The following is a 26690-nucleotide window of genomic DNA, read 5'->3' on the forward strand; positions in this document are numbered from 1 at the left end:
GTCTCTTGTCCCACCCCGTGTCTTTCTTGAAAGCACTTGCTGAGGTCTGTGGAATAAAATCTGTTGGTGCTTACGGACCCTCTTCCTTTTGCGGCTTCCAGGGGTTGTCTGCTGTCAGAGAGTAGACATACACTAAGCCTTCCGCAATTCAGGGAAGATCTTGGCTGCGTTCTCCTCCATAGCTTATATAACGTTCTGTGGCTTTCTCAGGTGGTCAAATGCTCGCACTGTCTCCTTCTGGAGCCATAAGACTGTCACGGGTCCTGAGTTATTACACTGCCCAGAGACACAGAGTCCCTGATGAGCTCAAAAAATTGTGGTTTTGTAGATGTTTCATATTTTTCTTATTGTTAGGGTGAGAAAAATACTCTTTTCCACTTCCTCCCTCAGTGGAAGCAGGGAATTCTTGCCTGAAGAGTATTTTCAATGGATATAGATTTTTGAAAGCATTAAAAACATGTTTTCTTTCTTCATTTAAAGATATCATTCAACGCTTCCAGGACTCTATAATTTCTGATGAGATACCAGGATTTAACTGAATCGTTTAATTGTGATGTGTCGTTTATCTTTAGTTCTTAACAGTTCGACTAGAAATGACCTCCTTTGTGTTTTTGCTTGAGGACTGTTACATCTCTTTAATCTGTAAATTTAGGTATTTATCAAAACTTCTACCACCTTTCCTCCGACTACTTCTCCTGCTCCTTTCTCTCTCTCTTCTCGTCTGGGCTTGAACTACATGTGTTATGCTCCCTGATACAATGTAACAGTCTCAGAGGCTCTGCTCATTCCTATCCTGGCTTTTCTTGCAGTAGATCCTTGCAGCTGATCTATACACAAGTATCTTTCTTTCCTCTGTGAACTCACTTCTGCTCTTGGCTTCATCTGTGATTTTTTTTTAAGGTTGTGTAGCTTTATCTGTTGTTTTATTCTTGAATTTCTATTTTGTTCTTTCTTATAATTTCTACTTCTCTTCTGATCATTCCTGTCATTGCAATTATTACAAGCGTATTTTTTTCTTCATTAAAGAGAGCTATTTTATTTGCTTTAAAATTTTGTCCGCTAACTCAACAACTGGTTCATCTCAGGTTTATTCTCAGTTGATCATCTCTTCTTTTAAGAACATGTCCCATTTCCCTGGTGCTTTATAGATCTCCTAATTCTGGATGGTGCCCCCAATGTTATGGATATTAAATTGTGGGAGGCTTTTTTATGTTAGTTTAGTCCACTGAGTGTTTTTTGTTTTAGCAGATGATTAATGTTGTTGAGCTCTAAATGAAAACTATATTTCTTGGGCACCAGCTCTAACCTCAGTTCAGATTTGCAGCCTCTAGTGGAGGTGAGTTGAGTCCACGGTGTGCATGTGTGTGTGTGTATGTGTGTGTGTGTGTCTGATGGGTCATCAGAATCTAGGGCAGATAATGTTGGGCTCTCTGGCTCTTTTCCTTCCCGAATTTCTCCCTAGACCTTCAGCAGTTTTAAACAGTCTTTTGATTCTTGCAAGCTGGAATGTCTGCATTCTTTTGCCAACATTGTCCCTCATGTGATTTGCCATGCCAGATCTGTCCCCAGGCTCAAAAACAGTGAGACCTGAGAATTCACTCCATAGAACTTCCCTCCTCAGAGTGTGGGTTACCCACCAGAGTGTGCCTGCTTCTTATCCACTCTTTGGTTCCTTCCTGTCATTTTTTTAAATTATGTGCAGAGTTTAACAATTTATGAGTAGGAGAATCAGTCCAGTATATGTTACTCAGACATTACTGGAAACAGAATCTAAAATAACTGTTTAAATGACAGGTTGAGGAGAGGATTTTTGTCTTACCTTATTTTTGTCTTTGAATCTACCAGACCTGTGTATTGAACCCAATGTGGGCTAAAATGATACTTTATTTTCCATTACATATTCCTGTTTACCCCTCTTCCTTCCTGAATTTAACAGTCTTCTTTTTTGGGTTTTTATTTATTTATTTATTTTTTGGTATTACAGTACTCTTTAAAATTTTAAACCTTCATTGAGTCAGGGCAGTCCATCAGTCAATTTTACTATGTTTCAAAATTTACATTTAATGAGTTTTTGCTTTCCTTTGGATGGTTTTACATTGATTTTTTGTGAATCTCAGTTATGCTGATATATTTGCTGCCTAAACAGATGCAGTTGTTAATTAATATAGGCTTGCATTTCCCTAAGATGACGGACTGAACTGCTACGTGTCTACATTCTAGATGTGAATAACTCCATTCTCTACAGTGGCATAAACCACTCAGGGATGTTGAGAGATGATTTTCAATTATAAAGACTTTGTGTTTGATAACTTCTGCCTTTCAGAAAATTTTGACACATCTTTGAAGAGAAGAGACATTGCTAGGCATTTATTAAAAGTGATTTTAGATGTCTCATGGGAATTTCAGTGCTCTAAAGGATTATAAGGATTGGTGAATGTGGAGGATAAGGGGACGGGTTGGATATTATTTTCTCCGCTTTATAATGAAGAAGGTTGAGAGTTAAAACATGAAGTCACACAATAAGTAAGTGGTAGAGCTGGGATTTGAATATAGATTTTGTGGGCTCTGAACTTACGAACTTCTGCTCTTTGCGTCTTTGTGTAACCTCCCAGTGGGTCTCTCAGTACTCAAGGAATATTAAACTAGTTCAAATACATAATTCATGTCGATTGTGATAGCTGCCTCTAATACAGTCGTACAGATAAAGACATATAAACACACTTGCACAAAGAGGATAGCTTCCTATTTCATCTTGGCCAAAGATTTTAGAAATGTTTCCAAAAATTACTAATCGTTATTTTGCCTTTATTATCATGTTTCTGAATGTTTTTGTTTCTTTTCTTATAAATACAAATAACTTTTATAGAGTGGGATTAATACATGTATTTAAAGCTTTCTTGAGTTGAGTTATATTGATAATCTGTACCAACTCACAAGAGAAAGATTTTTGTCCATTAAATTATCTCTTTGTCAAATTTACTCATATTAGTCTTGGCGCTGACTGTTGCAAATTTCAAAAATCTACCCAGGTTTTTGGCATCTTGAGATTTAATGATTAAAACCATGTCCTTAATATTAGGAAAAAGTATTTTGGTGGGCATCCCTAATACTTTATATCTCTACCTATAAAGATTATTTTAAGGAGATGATTTTCATACAGTAAACCATTTATTTCCATGATAATTTTTATATCCTTAATTGAAGATTTCTGTATGCTAAAAATTCATAAGTCATGGGATATATAAAATGCAGAGGGTGCTGCACAGTGATTTCTCTTTCCTTTTACGAGTGAAGGATACTCCCCTATCCTTACTGTGCCTGACCAGGTCTGGGATATCAGTCTTTCTGCCCAAGTGAGTCCCTGAGTGAGTCTTGTCTAAGCGTTTCCTTCCCCACACCCCTGTCCTGGGCTGATAATGAACGACTTGTACTGCTTTGGATGTCTTTCCCTAAATGTATTCACTACCTCAAAACAAACTTATGGGGCTTCCCTGGTGGCGCAGTGGTTGAGAGTCCGCCTGCCGATGCAGGGGACACGGGTTCGTGCCCCGGTCCGGGAAGATCCCACATGCCGCGGAGCGGCTGGGCCCGTGAGCCATGGCCGCTGAGCCCGCGCGTCCGGAGCCTGTGCTCCGCAACGGGAGAGGCCGCGACAGTGAGAGGCCCACATACAGCAAAAAAACAAAAAAAAAACAAGAAAAACTTATGTTTTACTGTCCAAAGTTTTTAATGTTATCTAAGAAGATGATAGATTTGTGCTTCCCTTAACTTCAAATTGAGAGACAGATTTCAACAAAACCACTCAGTTTTCTATGTGTTCCCAGACAATTGGATTCTGGTCTGAATTTCACTGGGATAATCTGAGAGTCAGAGACAGTCATGAGCTGCTTACTTGTTTGATGTCAAAGCAAAGGAAAGTTGCTGCTGCTTTGGAGTTGTGTGTTTGGTCAAGACACACAAGGATATTTACTGAAGACAATATTTGAGCCATGTGAGTGAGAACCAACGTAATTCTGCCCAAGAGGGAGTAGTGAGTAAGTCCCAACAGAGAATGGACCACCCGGTGCGCAGGGGCTGAGGTGATGGCAGAGGAGTGTCACACGTCCAGGAAATGCAGTTGTTCACACCAGGGAGCCCTGGAAGGTCCATGAAAGGATCTACAAGGAGAAAGACAGATGAAGCTCTCAAAGCCTGATGAACCCCCCCAGCACAAAGCCGTCCTCAGCCAGACATCAGTGTGGTGAGAAACTCCCCCCTCCGCCCTTAAGTATCCTTCACCTACTCCCAAACTGGAGGTGGTCATAAAAAAAAGAGAAGGCAAGAGGAGAGTCATAAGAAAAAAAGGGAATGAAGAAGGATTGGGGTACATGATGCTCCACTTACATGACTGCCTCTGCCACATCCCCAGGTAGTGACCGGGAGGGTCATGTTTGGGGCTGTGCGGGTGACGTGAAGTCAGGCGTTCTGAAATGCCAGTTCACCTACAATTGTTACCTGAAGCCGAGCTGAAGGAATTAGGGGACCACCTGTGTTTTCACCCAGAGATAGAATGAAACTTTCACCAAAGAACAAATGTGTAGAGAGCATCAGAGAAAAAATACAAGTGGATTCAGACTATATCCTATAAACCACACTTGTCTGAGATATGTGTATATCTGATTATATAATCAGTGTACTGTTATCATACAATGTCTTATATGATAAGACCTGTGCTTATACTTACGTAGTGTGAACCTCAGAAAAGGTAGGGGGGCTGAAGACATAGGCTGTGGGCTCTGAGGGACGTTGGTTAAGACCATGTAAGTGAATGATCCCCACACGAGCTGGTGTGAATAAATAGAAAAAAATCAGTTGAGAGATGAGTTCTTAGAATACCAATATTTATTTTTTTTTACAGCCTTTTGTTTAATACTCTTTTCCATTATGGTTTATCACAGGATATTGAATATAGTTCCCCGTGCTACATAATAGGACCTTGTTGTTTATCCATCCTACATATACTAGTTTGCATCTGCTAATCCCAGACTCCCAATCCTTCCCTCCCCTACCCACTCCTTCCCCCTTGGCAGCCACAAGTCTGTTCCCTGGCTGAGTCTGTTTCTGTTTCGTAGATACGTTCATTTGTGTCATATTTTAGATAGACTACCAATACTGAAGGAACAGATAAAGGAAGGACACTGACAAAAATGGATTAATAAATAAAAGGAGAGAATGTTGTAAAACGTCTCAAGAGTTAAGCATTATCTTCTCCCACAGGGTTCGCTGTCATTTATTTTTAACACGATGCCCAGCTTCACACCCTAGCTATGCTTGATTGCTCATCAACACCTAAGTTACAAAATAACAAGTAACAAGTAAAATATAGTATTACTTTTTTCAGACAAACTTTGATAGAGTCTCACACCGTGTTAAATTTTAGTTTAACTATTGAAAGCATTTTAAGATAATGACAAATTTTACAACATAAATAAATGACAATGGCTTTACTTACATGTTCTCTTTTAAATATCCCAGGTATAAGTGAAATAAGTCAGACAGAGAAAGACAAATACCCTATAATCTCATGTGTATGAGGAATCTAAAAAAAGAGAACTCATGGCTACAGAGAGCAGATTGGTAGTTCCCAGAGGTGGGCACGGGTGATGTGGGACCTGAGTGAAGGGGTCAAAAGGTACAAACTTCCACTTAGAAGATAAGCGGTTCTGGGGATAAATAAGTCCTGGGATGTAATGTGCAGCATGGCGACTACAGTTAACAGTGCTCTGTTGTGTATTTGAAAGTTGCTAAGAGAATATGCTGCACACTTTGGACTAAATAATACAATGTTATGTCAACTGTATCTCAGGAACACTGGAGAGAAGAAGAAAGTAAATGACCTAACCTCCTTCTAAATGCAGTTCCCATCCTTGTCTGCATAGAAACATGGTAATTTTATCCTTTTTAATTTAATTGTTTGCGTATAATATTCTTTTTATGATGATGAAAGCCACACACTTATTATTTTTAACATCCTAAAAATATAAGTATCCCAAATATGACATTTATTTATAAGATTGAGCCCTAGGTTACTTCTGTTTTAAAAAACTATCATAAAAGTTCATGAAAGTTACCATTCTCAAGGGAGGAAAACCTTGCAAAGACCTAAGGGGAACTCTCAGGAAGTCACAGCCGTCGGAGACCTTCAGGCCACGCCATGCAGAACCACAGCCTGTGACCTGAAGCCCCTCTGAGTAAACCATACATAGCTAGCTGTGTGTTATTTCTGAATTTGTTATAAGGTACAAATTACCTTAGACTCTAAAAAACCATTTTTGAATGTTGCATTGTGTCAGTTTTCTAACTAATACATATTTCAGTTTTATAAATTTAAATTATCCCTCAGTTATCTTTTCTCTCATCTCATATTGACAGACTAGCAGATTTGATCCTTTTTGTGACAATGGGAAAGGCTTTCACACACAGATCCCCTGTCTTTATGATAACACTGTGAGTTGTGAGCTCCTGGAAATTGGGCATTGAGCCTTTTATGAGAAGAATGTCCCAGCTGGAACACTGGGGCCACATTATAACCCAGACGTACAGCACAGACCCAGTCAGAGCAGTGGAGAAAAATAGGGAGCGAGCCATTTTTAGAAATACTAGAAGCAGACAGCATCACGTGCGTTTTAAATACAGTTTATGTACTTTCTGTTTATTTAGTCTCCACGGTATCACTTGTAGCATTGGGTCCCTGTGTTCTAACATCCGTAGGAAAATGCAAAGGTTGATAACGAGTTAAATCTATTTATGAGTAATTTTTTATATGAAGTATTACCTTCTCACTAGTTTTAAAGTTAATTACATATAAACTAAAAGGGGATCATTCATAATAATCCATAAATGTACTAATTTTGCGTCACTGTCTTTAAGATCCTGGGGTTCCTTGCACTGATTTTGACTGGTTATCCTTGACTGCAGTTCTGAGGGCCAGGAAAGAAAGTAGAGGTGCTGGGACAGGGTGGGGAGGGGATCCCATTTGCGCCTGGTTTTCCCTTTGAGATGCGCAGCTACAGGAACAAAGCCCGCAGTGACCCCGGCGGTGTCGGGGTTAGAAGTGGTACAAGCAGCCCGCCCTGGGCAAGGGACCACATCTGTGTACCTCGTCCTGGGCTCTGTGACCAGGAGAGAGCTTGGGGGAACCAGGCAGTGGTCCAGAGCTTGGTGTCTGCTTCCCTCTGAGGAGCTGCCGTGGCCGGCAGGCCATGTGATCACTGGGCCCAGGCTGCAGTGTGTCCCGCGATGGGGCAACACAAGGCCCTACAGCACGTGCAGAGCACAAGGGAACATGTAGTCCCCGTTCCTAGCTGGGAGGTTCACTTTCTCCCCAAGTGGGGTAAGGGTGGCCTGAGTTTCACTTGTGTCCAACAGAGCAGTCCATGGAAGAGAGTCCCAAAGTCGTCATTTACCTCAAGTAAAAGTCAGTCCTAAGTGGACAGCCTAAGACTATAAAACTTATAGGAGAAAACATAAGCACAAACACATGTCACCTTTGGTCAGCAGAGGTTTCTTAGACACGATGCATAAAAGGAAAAAGTGATGCCAAAGTTCATCAGCGTTTAAAATGTTTGATTTTTGAAAGCAACTGATTAAGCAGTGAAAAGACAAGCCACAAAGTGGGACAAAATATTGGCAAGTACATATCTGATAAAGGACTTGCATCTAGAAAATATAAATAGCACTCATTTCTCAATAGTGGTAAAACAAACAACCCAACTAAAAGTGGGCAGAACATCTGTACACATCTCCAAAGAAGGGATATGATGTAATTAACACATGAAAAGAATCTGGACGTCCATCAACATTAGGGAGATGCTAAACTTTTGTTCACAGTGAGATGCGTCTTACATCCTTATGAGAATGGCTCCAAATGAATAGCAGTGCTAGGTGGGGCCTGGGTGACTGTGTCTCTCGTCCGCTGGTGGTGGGAATGCAAAGTTGTGCAGCCGCTTTGAAGAACGGTTGGGCAGTGTTTTCTAAAAGGAACATAAACATACCATATGACCCAGAAATCCCATCTCAAGATATTTATCCTTGAGAAATTACAACATACACTCACATAAAAACATATATGTGAATGTTGATAGCAACTTTATTTATAATTACAAAACTGGCCACAACCCAAATGTCCTTGCCTGGTGAGTAGATGAAGAAATGGTTGTTCATCCCTATGGTGAAATAAGACTTGCTTTGCTGGTGGGACTATATCTGTCCTGGAATGAGGGTCTGCTCTGCCCCCATATAACAAAGCCTTAAAGCTGCCTTCAGAGTCAGACTGACGTGCAGGTTTTTAACTTCATGCCAGAAGTAAGTATAACACGTAGAGGTATTCCACAAAACCCAGCCACCGATAACTTAAAATTCACAAGGTGTAGCATCCAATTGAGATCTGCCAGGTATGCCATGAAGCATAAAAATATGGTCCACAGCTTGGAGAAACTGCAGTCCAGAAAATACACCCAGAAATAACAGTGATGGTGGGATGAGTATACAAGGACCTGCAACAACTATTGTAAATATTACTAATATGCACAGTTATATAAAGGTAAACAGGGACAGCAGTTGCAAGAGGGGATATATGAAGAAAACACCCACGTAGTATGTCTGGGGAAGCTGGCAAGAAATGAAGTGAAGAATGTGCTGGGTGAGTTAAAAACACGTTGGACACTGCAGAAGAAAAAGTCCATGTACCTGAAGAGAGATGATAGAAACTACCCAAAATAAAGCACATAGGAAGAAAGAAACAAACAGAAGCCTGTGTCTTAGTGAACTCTGGGGCCATGTCAGATGCATTACCTATAAATAACAGTACTGGAGGTGTGAGGCTTAGAAAGTTATATGAAGAAATAATGGCTGAAATTTTCTGAACTTGATGAATATTATAAACCCACAGATACGAGTACAACAAACATCAAGAAACAAAGAGAAACGAACCAAAGCATACCCTAATCAAAATGCCGAAAGTCAGCATTAAGAAGAGCCTCTTAAAAGCAGCTGGAAGGAAAATAAAGCGGGGAGGAACAGAGATCAGGACATCGGCAAGCTTTTCGCCAGAGAACTTGAGGCCAGAACACAGTGGGACATTTCTAATGTGCTAAAGGAAAAGAACTACCATCCCTGGCAAAGAAAGCTAAAATCAACACTTTTTTTTTGTTTGTTTGTTTGTTTTTTTGCGGTACGCGGGCCTCTCACTATTGTGGCCTCTCCCGTTGTGGAGCACAGGCTCCAGACGCGCAGGCTCAGCGGCCATGGCTCACGGGCCCAGCCGCTCTGCGGCATGTGGGATCTTCCCGGACCGGGGCACGAACCCACATCCCCTGCATCGGCAGGCAGACTTTCAACCACTGCGCCACCAGGGAAGCCCTAAAATCAAGACATTTTAAACAATCCAAAGTTGAGAGATTTCAAGAAATGTTACAGGAATTTCTAGAAGGTAGTGATGCCACGCGGAAGTTTCTATCTACACAGAGGACTATCGGGGTGACATGTGACATGGTGAGAAATAATGCATTTGGTCCCTGCCCAGGTTTCCTGACACAGAGCCTCTGTTACCCTAATTTCCTGAGTAGTAGAGGTGCTGGGAGCATATCTTGTTCTAATATCTGGTCTTTGACCCCAGTTCCTGACAGAGGGTTCCTAAAACCCTTGTTATTTCCTGCGTGATGAGGGTGATAGGAGCTCCTTCACAGAGCTCCCGAATCCCCTGGAACTGCTAGGTGAAAGGAGCGTCTTCTACGGAAGGGGGCGACTCTGGGGCTCCTGGATGGCCTCAGGTTGGGGGGCGGTCCCCAGAAAGACCACGCCCCAGTTAGGAGGGAGGAGCTTTCAGCCCCGCTCCGTCCTCTCGGGAGGAGATGGAGTTAATAGTCATTCATGCCTCCGTGATGGAGTCTCCATAAAATCCTCAATCACAGGGTCCAGAGAGCTTCTGGGTTGGTGAGTGCACCCCCGTGCTGAGAGGGTGACACGCGCCAGCCCCGTGGGACACAAGCTCCGGCCCGGGAACCTTCCAGAACTCGCCCTGGGTACCGCTTCATCGGGCTATTGCTGTCTTTTATAATTGCCTTTATAATGAACTGGCAAACGTAGGTAATGTTTTCCCGGAGTTCTGTGCCGTTCTAATAAGTCACAGAACCTGAGGAGTGTTGTGGGAACCCCCGTCTGCAGCCCAGTCGACCCAAGTCCCCACCTCTTGCAGCTGTTATGTGGGGCGGGCTCCGTCTTGTGGAGCTCAGCCCATAGGCTCTCGGGTCTGAGGACAGAGGTAAGGACTAAACTGAGCTGCAGGACCCTCACTGCCGTCCACAGAAAATAGAGTACTGCTGGGCGGAAAACCCACACACTTGGTGTCAGAGTGTTATGCATAGAAAACAAAGTTTCCTTTAAAAGGGTTTCTTTTCTCATTTTTAATCACTTGAAAAGCTATTAAGTTGTTTAGAGCAAACATTGTAACAGCGCGTGGGGTTTATGACATGTAGAATTAAAATGGATGAATTGCAGAAAGTGTGGAGGAATTGGGGTCTAAGTACACTCTGGTAAGTTCCTTACAGCGGATGTCAAGGCTGTGACATCATTCGAAGGTAGACATGATAGCCAGTGACGTATACTGTAAACCCTGGGCAACCACCAAACAATAAAATAAATATAGTGAATAAACTACATTAGTTTTCTACTGCTGATGTAGCATTACCTCAAAACTTAGTAGTTGAGGAGCACATTTTCATTGTTTCACAGCTCTGTAGGTCCGAGGTGTAGCGCAGGTCTCACCACACTAAGATCGAGGTGTCGGACGCTCCAGGAGAGGATCCGTTTCCCTGGTCGGTGGCTGGTGGTCAGAATTCGGCTCCTGCGGCTATAGGACCAGGGCCCCCTTTCCTTTGTGTTGTGCTCAGTTCCTAGGGACCACCCGTGTTCCTGGGCTCACAGCCTCCTTCCTCCGTCTTTAAAGCCTTTTTTTTTCCTGTGTCATTTCTGTCTGACTACAGCTGGGAAAAGTTCTTCACTTTTCAGGGTTTATGTGATTAGGTTGGGTCAGTGCAGATAATCCATGATGAGCTCCCAATTTTAAAGTCAACTGATTAGGAACTTTAATTCCACCCATACTCATAACTCCCTTTTGGATGTGGTATCACATAGGTCCACGTGGATATCTTTGAGGGACCACGGTTTTGCCTGCGGCATAAACCGATAGTGGAGATTAAGTGGGAATCATAAAAAATAAAAGCAACGTGTTTAATAAAAACAAGACGGGAAAAGACAAATACTAGAGGGACAAATCAAACAATCACAAGATGGAAGTTTTAAATGCAACCATTTTGATAATATTAAATGCATGTGGCCTTAACACTTCAGTAAAAAGGCCGAGATTGTCACACTTGGAAAAAGTGTGAGACTCATTGTCATGCTGTCTCTCAGAGACCCATTTTAAATATAAAATGCAAATTAGTTGACAGTAAAATAGTGGAAATACTCATCATACGAAAGCTGGACTGGTTATGTTTCTATGAGGCAAAGTAGACTTCAGAAATTGGGTGAAAGCATAAGTTTTTCCTTTGGTGACCCAAGTCAGATTTCTGGCTGGACCTAGAGTTCTTTTCTATATATATATATACACATATGTAATATTCGTACTGTATTATATATAATAAATATACAGTAGCATATCCGAGAATGCTCAAAGTCACCACATAGTATCTGTGGCTCCAGAAATTTAAAATTTTTTCCAAATTAATTTTATTTTATATTTGTAGCATCAACAGAATCATACTGAATAGTATACATTTATTAATAGTTTAGACTATCAGAATAATTTTATTTGTAGTCCTTTTCTGTTACTTATCATTCCAGTGACCCTTGTAACACAACTTTGTGTATAAATATATCATTCAAATAACGTAAACTCACTGTATTTTTTATCTCCAGGGTAACATGGCGATCATACTTTAAAAACCCCCACATTGTCTCAATGTGGACATTACAGCCTTGATACATTAAATAACTTAACCACAACAAGGTAGTGGCAGAACTCAGGCCAGTGACCTGCATCCAAATCAGATTCCCTGACATTCTCCATCTAAGATATCACATGTCATCAAATCGATCATTCACCGGGCATGTAATCTATAAGAAGTCCGTTTCTTTGTAACATAAAGGATAAACTCTTGGTCCTGTTGTGTCTAAGGTTTGTTAAGTATCTATGCATGTCATATTTTCAGAAACATTCTTTCATGTTGAGATCTGATTTGTAGACAAGCTCTCCTCAAAGTAGAGCTACAAAAACCACTGAATGGTTAAGACCACTTTTCTTTCACCCTATACTGAGAAAAATAACAAGGCATTAAAACTGACAAGGATGTTGGCTGGCACGTCATAAAAGCTGGGCAGAGATCATTTTAAAACATATTTTAAGACTGATGATTGTTCAAAAGAAGCTCGAGTGAAGATGTGCTACAAACAACCCAAAAAATCTCCCACGAGGGCTGTGATGGTTACTTCCTGCTGGTCTCCCAGCTTCCGGCCCAGTTCCCATCTAATCCTGTGCAGAGGCTGTTTTCCTTCTATTGGGTTGGCCAAAAGTTTCGTTCGGTTTTCTCCATAAGATGGCTCTAGTAGCACTTAGCTGTCTTTAACTTCATTTGAAACAATTTTGTTAGTTTGTATGTGACAGCTGTCATATCAGCGTGCATTTAAAAAAAGACATCAAAATTGGTGTGTTTTTGTGTGGCCATTTTAATATTGAAGACAGAAGGAAAAAAAGCAACATTTTCGGCATATTATGCTTTATTATTTCAAGAAAGGTAAAGATGAAACTGAAACGCACAAAAAGATTTTTGCAGTGTATGGAGAACGTGCTGTGACTGATCGAATGTGTCAAAAGTGGTTTGCGAAGTTGTGTGCTGGAGATTTCTCACTGGGCGATGCTCCACGGTCAGGCAGACCAGTTGAAGTTGACAGCGATCAAATCGAGACATTGAGAACAATCAGTGTTATACCACGCGGGAGACAGCTGACGTACTCAAAATATCTAGATCAAGTGTTGAAAATCATTTGCACCAGCTTGGTTATGTGAATTTGCTTTGACATTTGGGTTCCACCTAAGTTAAGAGAGAAAAACCTTTTTGACTGTATTTCTGCATGCGATTCTCTACTGAAACGTAATGAAAACGTTCCATGTTTAAAACCAGTTGTGACAGGCAATGAAAAATGGATACTGTACAACAATGTGGAACAGAAGAGATCATGGGGCAAGTGAAATGAACCACCACCAGCCACACCAAAGGCCGGTCTTCATCCAAAGAAGGTGACGTGTGTATATGGTGGGATTGGAAGGGAGTCCTCTATCACGAGCTCCTTCCAGAAAACCAGATGAATAATTCCAACAATTACTGCTCCTAATTAGACCAACTGAAAGCAGCACTCAGCAAAAAGCGTCCAGAATTAACCAACAGAAAACACATAATCTTCCATCAGGATAATACAAGACCGCATGTTTTTTGATAACCAGAAACTTTTTGATAAGGCAGAAACTGTTCCAGCTTGGCTGGGAAGTTCTGATTCACCTGCCGTATTCACCAGACCTCGCACCTTCGGATTGCCATTTATTTCAATCTTTACAAAATTCTCTTAATGGAGAAATTTTCAATTCCCTGGAAGACTGTAAAAGGCACCTGGAACAGTTCTTTGCTCAAAAAGATAAAACGTTTGGGGAAGATGGAATTATCAAGTTGCCTGCAAAATGGCAGAAAGTAATGGAGCAAAAGGGTGAATACGCTGTTCCATAAAGTTCTTGGTGAAAATGAAAACTGTGTCTTTTATTTTTACGTGAGAAACCGAAGGCACTGTGGGGCCCACCCAATAAAACGAAGTCCGATCACATCAGCACTGCAGCCTCACTGTGCTGAGGACAGGGTACGCTTGCTCTGTGGTCTCTGCGCTGGTCCTCCGTCACTCCTCCCAACAGGGAGCTCTCTTGTTGATCCCCAGCCACTGGCTTCTGCTCACCTCCTCTGGGGTGCCCTGTATCCCATCCACCTCAGCATCCCAGCACCCAGAGTGAGCCTCCAGGCTCTGCTTGACCCAGAGCCGTCCCTGCCGCTGTACTCCAGCTGCCTTTCCCACTTTGGCAGCAACAGGACTCATCAAAAAGCAGATAGGCAGACCTTCCCCCGGGGGTCAGACTCTCCCTGTCCTTGCAGACTGGTGCATTTACGGGATGCTCTTGCAGCCCCCCCCCCCCACCCCGTGCAGAGCTCTGGGAGGCTCGCCAGATGACCCCTCCCTTCAGAAGTAGGTGGGGGGATGGGATAAACTCGCATCACTAACTCCCAGTGTCCTTCTTCCTCTTCCAAGACCTTTTGTTCATAAAGGCAGGTAAGTTTCCTTCTCTTTTTTAATTAACTTTTATTGGAGTATAGTTGCTTTACAATGCTGTGTTAGTTTCTGCTATACGGCAAAATGAATCAGCTATACGTATACATATATCCCCTCTTTTTCGAATTTCCTTCCCATTTAGGTCACCACAGAGCACTTGAGTAGAGTTCCCTGTGCTATACAGTAGGTTCTTATTGGTTATCTATTTTATACATAGTATCAATAGTATATATGTCTTAATCCCCATCTCCCAATTCATCCCACCACCACCCCTTTTCCCCCGTGGTATCCATACGTTTGTTCTCTACATCTGTGTCTCTATTTCTGCTTCACAAATAAGATCATCTATACCATTTCTCTAGATTCCACATATATACGTTAATATACAACATTTGTTTTTCTCTTTCTGACTTCCATCACTCTGTATGACAGTCTCTAGGTCCATCCACGTGTCTTCAAATGGCACTATTTCATTCGTTTTTATGGCTGAGTAATAGTCCATTGTGTATATGTACCACATCTTTATCCATTCATCTGTCAATGGACATTTAGTTTGCTTCCATGTCCTGACTATTGTAAAGAGTGCTGCTGTGAACATTGGGGTGCGTGTATCTCTTCGAATTATGGTCTTCTCAGGGTATATGCCCAGTAGTGGGAATGCTGGGTCACATGGTAGTTCTATTTTTAGTTTTATAAGGAACCTCCATACTGTTCTCCATAGTGGCTGTATTAATTTACATTCCCACCAACAGTGCAAGAGGGTTCCCTTTTCTCCACACCCTCTCCAGCATTTACTGTTCGTAGAATTTTTGATGATCGCCATTCTGACTGGTGTGAGGTGCTACCTCATTGTAGTTTTGATTTGCATTTCTCTAATAATTAGTGATGTTGAGCATCTTTTGATGTGTTTGTTGGCCATCTGTATGTCTTCTTTGGAGAAATGTCTATTTAGGTCTTCGGCCCATTTTTTGATTGGGTTGTTTGATTTTTTGATATTGAGCTGCATGAGCTGTTTGTATTTTGGGACATTAATCCCTTGTCGGTTGCATTGTTTGCAAATATTTTCTCCCATTCTGTGGTTTGTCTTTTAATTTTGTTTATGGTTTCCTTTGCTGTATAAAAGCTTTTAATTGGCCCTATTTGTTTATTTTTGTTTTCACTACTCTAGGAGGTGGGTCAAAAAAGATCTTGCTGAAGGCAGTTAAGTTTCTCCATTGCCTCCTAAAATGAGCTGGGGACGGAAGGGTGGGGTCCAAGGCACACCAGAATCTCACACCCCGAACTCAGGTTCTTTGAATGGTTTTACAGACTTTAGTATATCTTTTTCTGCAGTTGCTTTCTTCATGTAATCCCTGGGCATTTGACAACTTTGGGTGGTAAGAGGCAGTTTCAACCAATATCTCAAACCAGGCTGGTTTTCAAAGTAAACTCTAAGAGAATGGGATCTTGTCTGTATGTTCGAACCCTGCATTCTCAGAGCCTCGGTCAAGACCTGGAAAGTCAATAGGAATTGAGCAGTTCATGTTTGCTCTCTGTCTGTTTGTTTGGGAGAATTCTGTTTGGCTCTACAAACAATTTTACAAAGAAAAATACAAACAGTGAGAAAACCACTGAATTTCTGTCTCTCTGCTTTTATGTAAGCGTCACAATACCACTTTACCTTTGGCCCCCATTGCGGGACAGTGATGCACAGGTAGAAAGCACTAAATATGCTCTGAATTTATTAGTAAAATAAACCCTGAAAAGGTGGTAAAATTATGAATTGTTTAAGTCCTGTTTCATTTTTAATCCTAAGTATCCTTAAAATGCTAGATAGGATTTGAACAGGAAACCTTCAATATCTATATCTGCACTTATTCTTGCATCTCGAATTTTAACAGACTAAAATTATCAAGATAGTGCACGTAACTATTAGAACATACACATCACTACCCCCGAGAGGGTTTCCTCTCGTAAACGGTTCAACGGCTCCTCAGCCCCTGCCGTTGAAGGTTCAGTCTTTCTGATGCTCGGTCTTCAGAAAGCCATCATCTCCAAACACACCCTCTCTTCCATACCAGTGACGCGAGTATTGTATTTTTCACTTGCAATGCATGAAAAGTAGCAAATAAAACAAAAACCGGGTGACAAAACCCGCGTTCAAGGTAGCTTAAACCTGACAGATAAGAAGAGTTGAAAGTAGATTTCTCAGTTACGCTTCACACGCTGACGTTGCATCTGCTGCTTTTTAGGACACCGGGCCTTCACGAGGTCAGCAGCTGACCCGGGTAACCCACACTTCGATGGTGTGTGGCTCTGATGCGCCTCTGCTGCGAGTGCACCCTGCTGCCTAATTCTAGTGGCTGTGTGCTTAAAAAGTTGCCTTGTGGGAAGCAGAAGACAGAGCAGTGTGTAAAGTACCTGCTGGTTCTTCTTGCTCCGGATATTACTTATGAACTATCATGGTCACCACGGTTGTACCAAGATACAGAGCGTTATTGAAGTTATTATTTATTATGTGTTAATTATACTTTTGTTCAAAGGGCATTTTCATTTCTTTGAATAAAAAATGAATTGTATTTCTTTACGAGTAGGGTATTATTATTCAGTTACAGCTATATCCACCTAGCAAGGCATGCGTCTAGCCTATTTATTTCAGAAAAAGCCTGAACAACAAAAAGAATAGTAAGTAATATATAATTACAGTAGTAGCTGCCACTGAATGAATGACCGATTCGTACTAGACGCCTTACATTCTGGTTAGTTAACTCTCACAGCTATCCTGAGAGGCGTATATTACTACCCCACTTCACTCTGACACCAGTTACTCAAGGTGGATGTAAGCCCGACTTCTGACTGTTGAGTAGGTGCCGTAAGGAACCTGATTGCACGTTCGTATGTGTGACGCACAGTGAGACCAAACAAATCGAAACGTCAGATTTTGGAGCAGAGAAAAGTGTATTGCAGGGCCAAGCAGGTCGACGGGTGGCTCATGCCCCAAAAACCCAAACTCCCAGAAGGGTTTCAGCAAAGCATTTTTAAAGGCAGATGAGGGAGGGGCGTGGCTGGTTGTTGCGAACTTCATGGTGTCAGAATCCTTGTTCTTGCATCTGTCCACGCAGGTCAGGTCACGATGTTCCTGTAAACCTCCAACAAGACACATGTTATTCTCTGTTGGGCAACTTTTTATCTCTATATGAATGGAAAAACGTTACCCCCTTAAAGGTCAGAGCCTTGAGAACTGGGCTATCCTGTGTATGTTAGGCTGTAGGCAACATTCTTAACTGTAGCAAAAGCAATAGAGTACAAAGGTTAATGAAAAAGAAACAGATCTAACGTGGAGTCAGATTTGTTCTTACAAACCCGCTGTGACACTTCTTTACTTTGCTTGCTGCTGATGGCAACTTTCATGTTTAGCTAATATCTTTCCATCTTTGCCTTTAGGATTTGATACCAGTATTTTGCCAATTTGCAAGGATTCACTCGGCTGGATGTTTAACAGACTTGATACAAACTACGACCTGCTCCTGGACCAGTCGGAGCTTGGGAGCATTTACCTGGATAAGAACGAGCGGTGCGCCGAGGCCTTCTTCAGCTCCTGTGACACGTACAAGGACAGCTCCATCTCCAACAACGAGTGGTGCTACTGCTTCCAGAGGCAACAAGGTACTGAGCCAAAGGCCATCTTGTCCATGCAGTAAAGCCATGCACTACAGACAAGCTCATTTGTACCCTGTCCTCAATTTACAAAATAGAGACAGAGTTACACGTGCAGAAAACAACCTTTTGGCTCGCAGGGAGAAAGGGGTGGGGGGGAATTGGGAGACTGAGGTTGACATACACACACCACTACGTATAAAATAGGTAACTGATAGGGACCTGCTGTACAGCACAGGGAGCTCTACTCAATACTCTGCAATGGCCTAAATGGGAAAAGAATCCACAAAAGAGAGGACATATGTACATGTGTATAACTGATTCACCTTGCTGTACACCTGAAACTAACACAACGCTGTAAATCAACTACACTCCAAGGAAAATTTGTTTTTAATTTTTTTCAATTAAAAAAAAAACCAGTATGTGACACCCCATTCATTGTGAGAAATAGTTTTCCAATTAGAGTGTTTAATAAAAGAGCAAATAAGCAGCACGTTGAACAGTATAACTCAGGGATGCAAAACACGCTAAATGACGTGAAAAATAGTAATTAATACTTTTTATTAATGCACTTCATTATAGTTTCCATTATGAACCACCAAGAAACACAGAGATATGAGAACAGAGATATTAAAAGTAATCATTTAAATTAATTTGCTATCTGCTTTGCCCATGGTGTAAAATAAATGGGTTTTTTATCACTGCGCTGTGGAGTTTTAATGTTCTATTTTGTGATCTTATTAAATGAGCCAAATGAACCACAGCATTCACCATAAAGTTATTTTTATACTTTTGATTTTAAAATGACTTAGCCTTTCAAACTTTTTAGATAACTTAGCTTTATGAAAATGCACTAGCAAAGAAGGAGTCTCGATTCCCCGGGAGAGGCGAGGCAGCCTGAAGTGTTGGATGAGGCTTGTCCTTTATGGGTCCTGCTTCAGTAGGAAACGGTAACGTAAGGGAAAATTGAAGCCATGCTTATGTAATCAGCCAAATGATAACTAAAATTGTGTCTAAGGGAAATAGACCCAAAACATTCAAATTATGATAAAGTTTGGGGAAACTAAGAAAAGATGACATGTGTAACTTTGATGCTAATTTTGAAAAACAAATTGGGAATTAGTCTAACATGATACATCTGCTATCGTCACTGCCTTTTAAAGCCCTTGACAGCTACCAGAATGAACAAGCTGCTCTAATCTGTGTTAATGATTCCCAGGTTTTCATATGGAAGCCAGCACATTATATCAGTCATTTTACTATCACAATTACTTTTTCATATATTAGTAATAGTTCAGTGATTAGGGATGACATGCTTATGCATAAATTGATTAGCAGTGAGTCAACAGCAGGGTTTGTAGCATAGATTAAACCACTAACGTGTTTATAAACCACTTTAAACACAGTTTAAAAAGTAGATTGGATTTGTTAAGATATTCTAAATCATACACACACACACACATGCACAGAGACACACACAAACTCACAAACACAGACTCACATACTGACACAAACACACACTTGTTGACTTACACTATTGCATATGTGCTTTTTAGGTGACTGAATACCCCTATAAAGTTTTGCCCAGGTTTTAATGACTAGTATACCCTTAAATCATTTACAGCAGGGGTCCCCAAGCCCCAGGCTGCAGACCAGTACTGGTCCGTGGCCTGTTAGGAACTGGGCCATACAGCAGGAGGTGAGCAGTGGGCGAGCGAGCAAAGCTTCATCTGTATTTACAGCTGCTCCCCACTGCTCACATTACCACCTGAACCATCCCCCCACCACCGTAGCTCCCATTACCGCCTGAACCATTCCCCCCCACCATCTGTGGAAAAATTGTCTTCCATGGTGCCAAAAAGTTTGGGGACTGCTGATTTACAGAATAAAAAAGTAAATCCAGGTAAACTACCATAAAGAGACATGGTCTTTTGTTATGATGACACATGTTATTTTAATTTTTCTTTGATTATTATGATAGCATGTCCAAGTGTTTATACATGAACATTTTAAAATATTCTGAATAACTCTGAATGTTTCTACTGCAGAACTAAATATTTTTACCTTAAAACATTCCTAGATTTTGCAGTAATATTCATAGAACTGATTAAAGGTCCCCAAAAGATTCTGCTTTGTATACTTTTCATTTATTATTCTTGATACTTACTTCCAAAGTATCAAAATCTTCGTAGTCACATGAAGACATCCTCTGAGATTATTTAAACCACAGTAGAGGTAATTTAGTAAATGATACCTGAGCTGGTTAAATGATTATACAACTTCCCAAATGTTTAGGAGAGTTTAGCTAATTCCATTCATTAATATGCTAGAAAATATTACAAAAGCTCTATCAGGGTAACTGACTATGGAGTTAGCTCATTAAGTAATTTCATGGAAAAGAATAAACATTAAAAACATTTTTTCAAATGTTTCACCTTATAAAGAATGTGTTTTTCCTGTTTATTCAATTAAAAACAACAAATTCTTAAGTTTATTATAATTAGAGTAATATATGTGTGTGTGTGTGTGTATGTGTGTACATATAGAGAGAGAGGAGGAGAGAATAATGTATAATGGGGTGTTATTAATCCAGGTTGACTTAAAACTGCAATCAGGACTATAGTTTTATGGTTGTTGGAAAATATCTGAAAAATAAAGTAATAGTGTTGTTTTTAAAAAAAATACCTTTCAAAAATAAATTAAGCTTAATTTCAAAAGTTTAATAAATGAGGTTGAGAATATAAAATTTCAGGCAAGTGAAATACTTGTAGTTTTCCAAGGGAAAAAAATGGTAACCTAAAAATAGCTTGTAATTAGTTAAAATGCATATCTGTTTCTATGACTGATTTTCTGAAATCATGACAATTAAGCAACACAAAATGGATATGATGGTGGTTTGTGTGATTTCATTCTAATTACTTATAAAAGAATAAGTAGGAAAAATATTAATTTGGGATTTTTGTTACCTTAGGTGTTAATAACTTACTTTCATAAAATATATTTTAAGCCCCTACTCAAAAAAGTACCTCAATTTATTAGTTGCTGTTTCAGTTAAAGTCCTGTTGTGTAAGATCCAGGAAAAAGAAAGTAAATTAACATTTATTCAGGGCCATGTCGTCTTTCGGGCACATAAAATCATTTATCCCTCATATAGCCCTGTGAGAATGTAACAATCTCGTCCACAGCTGAGGACGGTGCTTAGTGATCTTAAAGTCCTTCGTGTTATAGAATGAGCGCAGGGGACGGGGATCTGAACTTCTTTCTCCAGCAGCTGTACCTCTTTTTTTTTTTTTAATTTTATTGAAGTCTAGTTGATTCACAATGTTGTGTTGATTTCCACTGTACAGCAAAGTGACTCAGATATATGTAGATATAGATGTGTATTCTTTTTCATTTTCTTTTCATAATTATGGTTTATCTCGGGATATTGAATGTAGTTCCCTGTGCTCTCCGGTAGGACCTTGTTGTTTATCCAACCTGTATACATTGATAGTAGTTTGCATCTCCTTTACCTTTACATTCAGACTTTGCGAAGTCCTCATACATAAAATGCTGAGAGACGCCCCTAGGCAGCTTGCTGGCAAATCCTGTTCAGGGCAGGACCCCGGCCAGTGATACACCCGATGGGACGACAGTGAGAACAGTCGCATCTTTCGAGGTCGTTTATGCCTTCCAGCCACAGGAGGAAATGTCAGAACGGGCGTCATCTGCATTAGTTTTACAAAGGATGTTTTTCTTTAATTTAATGAAAGATATTAAATACAGGCAATGTTGTCCTTTGGTATTGTGAATATTTGAAACTTGCACAAAGTAAACCTGATAAAGTTATTTAAGTATATCCATTCTGTGAGAGGCTCCATGAAGGAAAGCGATTGGGCAGAGGCCTCCTGAGAAAGAGGCTGAGCTGGTCCGGGTGCCCTCCCTGCAGGGAGGTGGCACCGCCTGCAGGTGTGTGTGACACCCACTGGGTCACGCACACACCTCTGCAATGTCTACCTTTTTAGCAGTTTTGACATCACCTTGTATCTCTATATTTGACAGCTAATAGAAATATACTCCCTAGAAATAACTAGTTGTGAGGATAGAAAGAACACCTTTGTATATTACTGTTGTAAACATAGAGATATTTCCTTATTTATTTTTCCCAGTGACATTTTATTCAGTTCAAAATTGTGTGGGAAAATAAAAATGCATTGTTATCATTGCGTTGACAGTTATCCATTCATAATATAGATAATGTGTGAATGGTTCCAATATAAGGCTTTGAGGTTTTAAATTCAGAATGCAAAACAATGAACAATGTTAATTTTTTAAAAAACAGCATTTTGAAATTAACTAGTAAAAGATTTTAATTCTTTTTTTTTTTTCTTATTTTTTAAAACTACTGTTGGGAATAACTACTTGTAAATTTAATGATTACATTAAAGCCTATATTTTATAACTCACGATTTTCATACAATTTTAAGCATATAAAATCAGAATTTTCCATAAAGTCAAATCACCATTAGATTGGGGGAAATAAATCTTGTGTATAAACTTGTGCCTAATCGTGTCCAAACCTTCACGCACTCTGCCACCTCACTGCCCTTTCATCTACATCGGTTGTTTGCAAGAGAGTTTAATGACAGGCGAAATCTCAGTCACGCCCTCCGAGTGTACCTGAGTCAAAGGCCAGACAGAGCACAGGATAGATATTCTCAATCCAGTACTGTATATAGTGGAACAGCCCAATCTGTCATGACTTCTCTCGAAAACTGGCAGGTTCCCCTACACACAGTTTGTGGCTGCCCCAGGTTTATTCAGGGAGAGTCAGACTCAGACGTGCCTGATTTCGGGCAATCCCACAGGAAGATAAGAGAAATATCGCTTCTACTTACAATAACTGTCCCATAGCAGTGAGAAGAGTTGCTTTCAATGTAGTATTGAAACTTCAGCTAGAATCTTTCCTCTTGGTTTTAAATGTCATATTTGGGGGGCAGTAAATGTTACGTCTACTCTATAAGCCCATATTATGCAACTTCATTCCTATTCTGTTAATAATATAAGACTCACACATTATTAGAAAAAACAAAGGGGTCAGTTGAGCCGGTATCAGCGTGAAGTAGGACAATAAGGTAATCAGGTTTTTCAAGCAAATTACTTTTTCTTCACATTTTTGATTCCTCCAGGAAAAGCATTGTTGGCCTGACATATTAAACTGTAAAATACATACTAAGTTGTTTGTCTCATGGTCTCTTTCCACTCTCCTGCTTACATGCAAATTTAATAATTGCATATTGTGAGCTTGGTTTGGTAAAAATTTCTTAAATTATTTGAATTATATCTTGCCTTTTCACTAAAAAAGTTGTAGTGGAGCAAGTACTAGTTTATTGTTTTGCTGTTTCAGTAGTTTGTGGTACAGTTTTTATATAGCAAGTATTAACAGCAAGTTTTTACAATAAGAGTCTAAAGTACATTGAACTGTTTTCAGATAAGAATATGTATATATATTAGAAAATATATAATTAAATATAATAAGCCAGACTATATTATGTCTATTTAGAATTTTGTACTTCTCTGAAACTAATCTCCTTCTAAGTGGTTTTAAAGAGTTTGAAAAATAGGCATATACTTATTTCCAAATTGGTTTAATGTTCTAAGTTTATTATTTTTAAAGATGGCTTCTCAGAAATTATTGTATATTACATCCTGTTTCCATATTGGGTATATACTGCAAACATGTGGGTTAAACTGAAAAGACTGAAGCCTGTCAGTGTTATTCAGTATCAAAATTTATAACAGTGTCTCTGAACAACTTGGAAGCATTCACGTTTTCCTAGATTATGTTTCAATGTGAAGCTGTTTCTCTTGATCGTAGAAACTGTTTTAAATGAGGGAAAACAAAATCAGTTAGTTTGGGAAGCAACCTGTCAGTTGTATTTACATTAAAGAGTTGACTGACCTTTTAAAAGTCAATGAAAAGAACCATTTTCCATCCTATAAGTATTTTATACCATTCTCCTTTCTTTCATCCAATTCTGTCATTCTGAGGAAATTAAGATAATCAAACAATAAGTAGAAAAGCCTCTCTATAGAGAAGTAGACATAAATGTAGATGTAAATGATGTAGTTGTAGGTGCAGATGTAGATGATATAGATGTAGATGTAGGTGTAGATGTAGACATAGTTGATGTAGATGTAGGTACAGATGTAGATGATGTAGATGTAGATGATGTAGATGTAGGTATAGATGTAGATGATATAGATGTAGGTGCAGATGTAGATGTTGTAGATGTAGATGTAGGTACAGATGTAGATGATGTAGATGTAGATGTAGGTATAGATGTAGATGATATAGATGTAGGTGCAGATGTCGATGTAGATGATATAGGTGTAGATGTAGGTGCAGATGCAGATGATGTAGGTGTAGATGTAGATGATGTAGATGTAGATACAGATGTATATGTAGATGATGTAGGTGCAGTTGTGGATGTAGATGTAGATGATGTAGATGTAGGTGTAAATGTAGATGATGTAGATGTAGGTGCAGATGTAGATGTAGACGATGTAGATATAGGTGTGGATGTAGATGTAGATGATGTAGATGTAGATGACATACATGTAGATGTACATGATGGTGCAGATGTACTGTAGGCATAGAGATAGGTGTAGATGGATGTGTGTGTATATACATGTATACGTATCTACTTGTATGTGTCTCCATAAGTAAAGCAGTTGATATGTAGCGTGTCTTCTAAAGCCTTGTAAATCTAACTAAGGTTTGGTAACATAAAAATCACCCCCTCTTTGTTTACCTATAACCATTGAGGTGACATTAATGCCGTTGCAGACCCACCTTGCCAGACAGAGCTCGGCAGTATTCAGAAGCGGCTCGGGGTGAAGAAGCTCCTCGGTGAGTTGTGGATCACTCTCTGACACCTTTACTGCTTACATAAATAACCCTCAGGAAACAGCAACACAAAATCGATATTTATGCAACAAACGGGGACCTCACTAAATTTCGGCAACAAAATTTATGACGTTTTTGAAAGTCATTAGCCTTACTTTTATTATCTTACCTATTGAAAGGTATGATGTCTGTTTTATTACCCTAATATAATGGTCACTTTGAAAGTTATTAAGTAAAAAAGAAATTTAAACAATGCTAAAGGTAAAGCAGCAGAAACTTCGGTTCTAACTCTGTGGTTGACAGTTCACAAATTGATGGTATGTATGTATGTAGAGAGAGGGGAAGAGAGGGAGGGAGAGAGAGATGGTTAAAAGCATGGGCTGAGTTCCTCAGGAAAATTGGAACAGATTTTTTAGTTTCTCATCAGCACTTTTTATAAACTTACTTTTACTAAGTAAATGTATGTATTAGATGATAAACAGATACATAGATAATTCCAAATTTCACCCAAAGCCTTGAAATATTAGAATGCTTGGCTATTAACTGATTGTTAAACTATCACATATGATTATTTTCTTTATTTTTGTCAACATACAATTTTTCAATACACTCTTTTGGGGATAATTTTAGATTCAGAAATTTTATAAGTACAGTAGAGTTTCCATGTATCTTTCACCCAGCTTCATCTAAAGTTACCATCTTACCATGTATAGATTAACTATCATATATTTATCAAATCTAAGAAATTAACATTGCTATAATCCTATTACTTAAGCCTCACACTTGATGTGGATTTCACAAGTTTGTCCACACATGTCCTTTTTTCTATTTTAGCATACAGTGTAGAACACCACATATGCAACACTTGTTTTTCATGTGTGTTTTAGATCTGATTAATCTGTATTATAATATGCTGTCTTTGTAATTACAATATTGTATGTTTATATGAGAAGATTTTTCATATTACTTGAAAATTCACAGTTCAAAATAAATAGACTAAATTTTTTAATACAGCATTTTAGATGTGAAGCCACATCATTAGATAAAAGCTACAATGTATCACGTTTCTTTTAACTCTGCTACAAGATGCACCTTTCCAGCTCACAGGTGGAAACGTTACCTTGGTACCTGGGTTTGTTTTTTTCTACAAATCGAAGTTCACTCATGTGCACTGGGAAAAGCCATTGACATTCAACGGGAAAACATCTTCGACTTGGTCAAGGTCTATTAGTGACAAAAAGCTATTAACATCCAGGCTTTGATTATTTGATGTTACATAAAATGAAAACATATTTAGAGCCCAATTGAGAGGAGTCATCTTTATTCATCTTACGTAATAAAAATGAAAGTCATTACTAGAGAGCACTGACCCTTCAATATTCCTTCTGAAATGGGTGGGAAAGTGTCCTTCTCTGACAGTCTGTCCACTGTTATGCGGTAGCAGGTGCGATGCATCCAGGCTGCAAGCTGTCTTGGTGTCTGCATTTCTAGGCTAATTCCTAATAATGCTCTTCTGTTTCCAAAGTGTACTGGCGGAGACAACAAATTACATGGCCACACTAACTGTCCATCTTAACATTTTTATGTCAAGTATGTCAAATTATGGTATTTTTTAAGAGGTAGAGATAATAATATTGAAAATCTTCCTTATCTTTCCTGCTATATATCCACAGAAGGTGTTCTCGAGTTTCCCATATTGGTGATATCCGGTCCACCTCACTCGAAGACCAGAAGTTCAAATCCTTCAAATGAATTATAA

The 26690-nt window shown here is 39.6% G+C and overlaps 1 protein-coding gene across 1 annotated transcript in view; it reads left to right on the forward strand.

Moving 5' to 3' along the window:
* The window catches only part of LOC113614758 (testican-3-like), a 46697-nt gene that overhangs the window by 14875 nt on the left and 5132 nt on the right, over positions 1-26690 (forward strand). The window contains exons 3-4 of the mRNA XM_027096519.1: positions 17830-18051; positions 24872-24934. Of these exons, the coding sequence (XP_026952320.1) occupies positions 17830-18051; positions 24872-24934 (285 nt within the window). The remainder of the gene's footprint in view (positions 1-17829; positions 18052-24871; positions 24935-26690) is intronic.

Source organism: Aethalodelphis obliquidens, unplaced genomic scaffold (assembly GCF_003676395.1).
Source record: "Aethalodelphis obliquidens isolate GAN/ISIS:26980383/991018 unplaced genomic scaffold, ASM367639v1 scaffold103, whole genome shotgun sequence".
Classification (NCBI taxonomy): Eukaryota; Metazoa; Chordata; class Mammalia; order Artiodactyla; family Delphinidae; genus Aethalodelphis; species Aethalodelphis obliquidens.